Raw genomic sequence first — 6,797 nt, forward strand, 5'->3', positions numbered from 1 at the left:
TACCCAAACTGAATGAATTACCGTAAACTAGAAAAACACAATGCAACCAGTCTTTAGAACTGTTCAAGAACCCATTTGTAATCTAAGTTGTCTAGTGGTATCGCATGTGAGAAACTAGAAACGGTGCCAATGGGTATTGAGCACCTTAGAAATCTAATCGGTCATTTTTGTGTTCGTTGATTTAGTATTCCATTTTGTTTTAGACGTCCACTTTTAATCTGTATTTATTTTCTATATAGTATTCAATTAGATGTTCAAGGAATCATCTAGACATCTTGAATTTCAACTATTTTCATGGTTAAAGAATTGTTCTAGAAATTTTTTCCGGCAACAAAACTTAAAATATATGTAAGTCAAATAAAAAGAGCAAATAATCACTCACCTTGCAACCTCAGCCCGTCTCTTGGCTTGCTCTGCAATTTCTGAAAGCTCCCTATAATTGCTCTTGTCAGAGAAAAGGTTAGTGGTTTCCGGTAGTTGAAGGCCATGTAGAGTCCTCTGTGCAGTAGCCCACTGTGCTTCTCTCTCCTCTTTCCCATAGTTACTCTTTGTAGTAAAAGCAGTCTGTGTTACAAAAGAAGAAAAAAAATAAGTACCAGAACTAAAGAGTCATCAGAAAACCACAAGAAAACTACAAAAATTCAAACAAAATCATATACTAAAAAATTCCCCTTTATTAGAGAATTTGAATTCTAACTTGTTCTCCAAAAGGGTATCCCAAGCTTTCCCACTTAAAGCGTAGCGGATCGCAAATTTGAGTAAGTCAAGCGGAATATATGTTACCACACTGTAAAGCCAGATGACACCGGCCCAGCCCCAACCACATCCTTCTATCTTTGCAAAACCCCATTTAGCATAAACAGCTATCAAGGTGGCAATCTGTCAAATTACAGAATAGTTTACACCTCCATTAGAACAAGCCTATCCAATTCAATTCCCAAATTCATCAGATAAGTTCAGGATTTTTCATATAGTACTTTGTTTTTTTGTATTTCATTTAAATATGTTTTTATTTTTAAAATTTTATTTTGTAAACTAACTCCATTACTATGATATCAAGCACATTGCGATAGAGATATTTGTCTTTGCACATGAATATTAGTAGGTTATTGGGAAATTCATACCAGCTGTGCGGCTACAAAAGCAAAGAGTAAGAGTAGTCCAGGGCGTTCAGCAAAGGACCAGCTGCGAGACCTTGTAACAAATATGAGAGCCTGACTCACGATACTCACTTGTAGGTACAATGCAGCCATCATCTGTTCAGGCCTCTTCTCTCCCAATGGTCTCACACCAAATTTGTCCTACATTGTTTAACAAAGTAGGTAAACAAATTGAACCTATAACATTTGGGTAAAGTTACAATTTTATGCATGAGAAAATATATTCCTACCGAGAAAAATTTGGTATCATTCATAAGCCAGAAAAATACTACTGTCATTAGTGCCAAATAGCCTCTGAGCATAACGCCGGTTGCAAATATCTCCTTCAGTTTCCAGCTGTCTGGCATTGGGGATGGCTGCACTGATCCTTTGAGAATGTCATGATTGTTCCTAGGGTTATATAATAGATGGAAAGTTGGACAGTTAGCTTGATGTTGTCTTAAATTTAAAGTTAAATGCCGAATCCCTCACCCTCCCCTCCCCCCGGCCAAACCAAACCAAACCAAACCAAGCCTTAAGTCCCATCCGGCCAAAAAAAAAAAAATAATAATAAGAATAATTTTACTGCTGGATCTGATCTCACCGTCATTTAGGATGGCAATAATTAGAACCATGAAGGGAGCAAAGTCAAACTTCCATATCAGGGCAATAAGCATGAACCCAAACTGGAAAATTTATTAAAGAGAAGAAACAAATTAAAACAATTTTTTTTATATAACAACAGCAGTTTTTATGAACGTCTTAAAGAGTTTTAGTTAACATACCACAATATGGATGGTAATTGAAACTGCATAGATCTGAAGTCAAAAGAAAGTAGACTTAGAAACTTCAGAAAAAAACAGTGAAGGATTGGAATAAAGAGAAGATGGAGGGTAAGTTACAGTATAGTTCTTCATCCTTTGAAAAATAGCCCTGCTAGTGAGCACAGCACTTATTATAACGCTGAGTCCAAGTTCAGTGAGGACAATGTCAGAAGCACCTCTAGCAGCATGAGTAGCATCCGCAACAGCGATTCCAATATCTGCCTTCTTCAAAGTAAAAAAGGATTTGTATCATCTATTGAATCTGAACTGTAGATTACCTCCCACTGCCAATGGTCTGCAAGCACATCAAGCAGGATAAAAAGAATGCATGATAAGTTTTCATTGACTTATGTCCTTATAAGTTTGAACTGGACTAAAAGGTTGTCTTAAAACCTCCTTGACTATTTGTTTAACTTCTAAACAAGATCTAAATGGTGGAACTTGATTGCAAGGTGCATTCGAGCAGGGGTCATGGCCAGTCATGCAGGGTTGTCCAGAAAGGGGTGAACAGCTACTAGAGTAAGTGCACTTGCATAAGGGTGAGAATGGAAGCTCAATTGAGTGGGCCTATGGGCACTCGAGTGAGCTGTCTGCCTAGACTTGCACAGAAAGGCAATTTTGATCTGATTTTGACGTCTGGACTCTAATCGTAGTAACCCTAGGCTTTTTTCAGGGCTAGCTCTATAAATACTCATTTGTAACTCTATTATAGTAGTCTTGAGAGTGTGAGAAACCTATTTATTAGTGAGATCAATAGAGTGAGTTTGTGAAATTGAGTGTGAGAAACTCTTGTAATTCCTCTATTATGATCATAGTGAAATCACAACGAATCCATAGATGTAGCCCTCTCTTTAAATGAACCATGTAAATCTTTGTGTTGCTTTTGTGTGTTTAATCTAGTTTCTGTTACAGATTCATTGTTTGTGCGTGTGGTTCCTCAGGTCCAAAGCAGGAGGCAGTTTCCAGTAATTCCATGAATTATAATCCTCCTGGAACCAAGGGGGAAAATGGGTGGGAATTGAGTTAGTCAACAGAAGAAAGGAGATAAACTGACAGTACCAAAACACAATTTCTATTCAAATGAATGGTGAAGAATAACAAAAATGGAAAAATCATAGACAAGACACGGCACACTAGTGTCCTTGGGGTTAACCTCATTGAAGTGTATCCATTATTGCACTAAAAAAGATCCCTTCAGTGATTGCAGTAAAAAAGTAAATGATACCCATTTTCCTGCAATACGAAAGAACAGAACTGGTTAATGAAAATTTTTAACAATCTTGTCAGTAGAGATGTTTTTCAGAATTGTGATTCCAATTACACAATCAATCAGTAAATAATAGAACAAAAGCACACACGCAAAAACAAGACACAAGATATACGTGGTTTGGCAGAGTGTGCCTACATCTACTGCAGAAATGGAGAACAAATCCTTAATACTCAATAAGGATTATAAGAAGACTCTCAACCTCTCAATGCAGCACAGTTTTCTATAACACTCTCTATGAAACCTTACCCAAAAAAGGCCCCTTACAGTACTCTAGAGTGAATGGTAAATACAAGACACCTCACAACAAGGGAAGTAGTAAAAGTAATGAGATAATAAAATGTACAGAATTGTCCATTCTCAAACTCCATAGACAAAAGTAAGAAATGAGAAACAAAGCAATGCAAAGCCAATAGCGTAAATCACAATGACAAAATGGAGTAAATACATGATTGCATAGATTTTTGGCCCAAAAAAAAAAGGTGGCTGCAAATGAAAATATTTATTTGAATTATGGAGTCATGAATTGCAATATGCATCATTACCTTAAACTAAAAAGAATAGATTAAAAATTACAAATAAAAAAACACATAAGAGGGAGATGCAAGAAACCTTAATAGGAGAATATAGATGTGCAACACCAGTCTGTGACCAATCCATTCCAACCAAAGGCATGAATTGTCCTAGAACGTCAAAAACCATGGATTGAATTTATTCTCATGTCATATGATGGAAATTTTCAACACTTTGAAAACATGTCCAGACCTACCATACTAATTCAGGTAAGAAATTGCAAATTGATTCTTTCTTTTCTTTTTCAACATTTAACAAGAAACTTCAAAATCCCATTCTGACCAATCAAGATGAGCATTTAGCAATCTCCACTCAGTAACCGCACAGATGGAATCCATGTTGTTTTAGTACAGTATTTGCTCAAGGATATGAAGAGATGGTGCCGAAACCATGGAATTTAGTTTACTCTCACATCATATATGATGGAAACTCAACACCTTAAAAACCACTTCATTCCCAGGCCTACCAAACTAATTCAGATAAGAAATTCCAAATTCATTCCTTCTTTTCTTTGTCAACATTTATCAAGCAACTTTACAGCCCCATTCCTGACCAATCACGATGAGCATTTTTTCTGACCACCAAGCAATCCACTCTCGGTGAGCACATACATGGAATCCATGTTATTGCTGTGAGTCAGTGACAATACTCATGAATTTGAGGAGATAGTCTAAACCAGTAATAAAATATGTATATATAAATATACATACATACACATAAACATATTCATATACGATTAGATGATAACTTTTTCAATAAAGTCATTTTCACCCTAAGAGCGCTACAAGCTGGCTTCAGGAACTGCAGTCAGCCGCTTCTCTATTCAGAAAGTCCAATCTTAATTCATGAAACTCCTTAAAATAAGACTCAAAAGGAGCCAATAACAACCCATGGTCAAGAATCGATTCTGTTATTAATACACACATACAGGTGTGCAGCCACACATACAAAGAAGAAGAAGAAGAAGAAGAAGAAGAAGAAGAAGAAAGGTTTCTAAACAACTCTGTTTGTTACACAGGCCCAATTTGGAGTAACATATTCCAACAGTAAACTAGCATGATTTATGTGAGCTTGCAAAATGCAATTTACAGGGTGCCTTCTATGAGCTGAAAGAAAGGGAAAATAAGTAAGAGAAAAAGAAGGAAACAACAGCACATGATAGTAGGGATGCTCACCTTGGTAATAATGCATAGTTTTTGGCTTCCAAAATCCAAGTTCTTTCTAAGTGTTGAATCGAAATGGTCTTGTACCGAATCGCGAATCGAATCGAATCGAATCGTGAATCGTAAAGATTCGGTCACTTTTTCTAAATTACTTAAAAACATGTATCTACACATTTAGATGTTAAATATATGTTATGAATATAAAATATTTAGACTTAAATCAATAAAAATGTTATTTTGAATAATACTTAAAAACATATATCTACACATTTGGGGTGAATGTTGAATGAGCACATACACTGAAATAAAAATAAAAACAAAAGGCTAAAGAATTTCAATGAAGTCAGTTTCAATTGAAATTATGAGGAAACAAGTGCAGTGAATTATCTCTCTGGGCATAAGAGTTTTTGGAATCACTCTGCAAAAAAATAAATAATGGAGTTTATGAGTGGAGGAGAGAGAGAGAGAGAGAGAGAGAGAGAGAGAGAGAGAGAGAGAGAGAGAGAGAAATTACCCTAAGACGTGGCGGTCACCATCATAGACAGCTTGGGAGATTAGACCCATCAACCCAACGCTCCCTCCTCCATACCCAAAAAAAAAATTATATCAATTACCATAGATATTATTAAACTTGTCTTGGCAACACTTATTTCAAACCCCTCTATTTCAGCTCTCTCCCTCTCTTGAGGCTGCAAAATTTTAGATGTTAGTCAACTAGAGGTAAATTACAAGAATATGGTGGGTAACCTTTTTTATTTCACTACCCAATAAGAACAAAAGAGAGAATAAAAATGCACACATCCTTTTTTATTTATTTTATTCTATTTGCGGGTTTGGTATGGGAATTGGAAAATTTGATATTCACCTCTGTGAGTCCAACCATACTAATTTCTGGGTGAGTGAAACAAGCTGCTGGAATGCCCAAATGGTTGAGTAGGTGATCTTTTCCACTGACTTGTTCAACAACTATATGAAGAGAGCAACGCTAAATATGCAATAGGTGTAAAATGTAAGCATATAGCCTGAAGTAGCAAATAGCAAGGTAATAACCACATACCATAAATCCCTTGTGCACTGGCAGGATACGCTCATCTACTAGAACAAAACCCCGCTGTGTCACCACATTGATCTGCAGAAAAACCAATACAACACTTGAAACACATCTTAACAAGATTCTATTGTACCACAAAACACTTAAAAACTACATTATGGGTTTAAATTACAGTCTTCCCCTATTTTAGATTGTTGACTCAATGCCTCTGCTCTGTATTTTTGTTGAAAGGGTTATGGATTTTAGATTGAGATTTGGGATTTGGTTTGTTTTTTTTGACACAGATAAGGAGATCATCATACCATGATGTGATCAAGGTTTCGGAATTATTAATTCAATTATTAATAATTTTACCATCACTTGCAAGGTAAAATTTTAAATTCTTAATTCAATTCTTAATTCAATTATTAATTCAATTTTAAATTTTAAACAGCAGGTTCATAATGGTTATGAGTTTTAGTTTTTTGACAGTTCAAAAGGTGGCCCACCAGTTACATGGAGTACACCTGGGCATACAAGAGAAAGAATCAAACAACACTTCTCAATAATAGAGGTTTCTGATGGGAATGGACAATTAGCTAATTAATTTGTTGATGCCTAAAAGTGATGTTACTTTAACAATCCAGACCCACCAGCCCAAAAACAAAAAAGAGATAAGTGAAGACCTGGTTAATAATATGTTACATATTAATGCCATCAGATTTAATATTCTTAACATTCTACAGCTGTAGATCACATTGTAAGTGGTTAATACTGAACTAAAAAGGCATAGTTATAGAA

At 35.6% G+C, this 6,797-nt stretch overlaps 1 protein-coding gene and 1 long non-coding RNA gene across 2 annotated transcripts; both read right to left on the minus strand.

Moving 5' to 3' along the window:
* Positions 1 to 223: 223 nt before the first annotated feature.
* On the minus strand, positions 224 to 1,536 carry LOC145796572 (plasma membrane ATPase 4-like). Its single transcript, XM_082881787.1, has 4 exons — positions 1,391 to 1,536; positions 1,125 to 1,301; positions 698 to 879; positions 224 to 564 (listed from the first exon to the last, which is right to left on the minus strand). The coding sequence occupies exons 1-4, from the start codon at positions 1,505 to 1,507 to the stop codon at positions 375 to 377; spliced, it is 666 nt and encodes a 221-aa protein (XP_082737913.1). The 5' UTR covers positions 1,508 to 1,536; the 3' UTR covers positions 224 to 374.
* Positions 1,537 to 4,641: 3,105 nt separating this feature from the next.
* LOC114286112 (uncharacterized) lies at positions 4,642 to 5,029 on the minus strand. The gene is made up of 2 exons (XR_003637417.2): positions 4,979 to 5,029; positions 4,642 to 4,909 (listed from the first exon to the last, which is right to left on the minus strand). It is a non-coding gene; the product is annotated as an uncharacterized LOC114286112 (long non-coding RNA).
* Between the last annotated feature and the right edge of the window lie 1,768 nt (positions 5,030 to 6,797).

Source organism: Camellia sinensis, chromosome 8, assembly GCF_055761805.1.
Source record: "Camellia sinensis isolate YWXY chromosome 8, ASM5576180v1, whole genome shotgun sequence".
In the NCBI taxonomy this organism is placed as follows: Eukaryota; Viridiplantae; Streptophyta; class Magnoliopsida; order Ericales; family Theaceae; genus Camellia; species Camellia sinensis.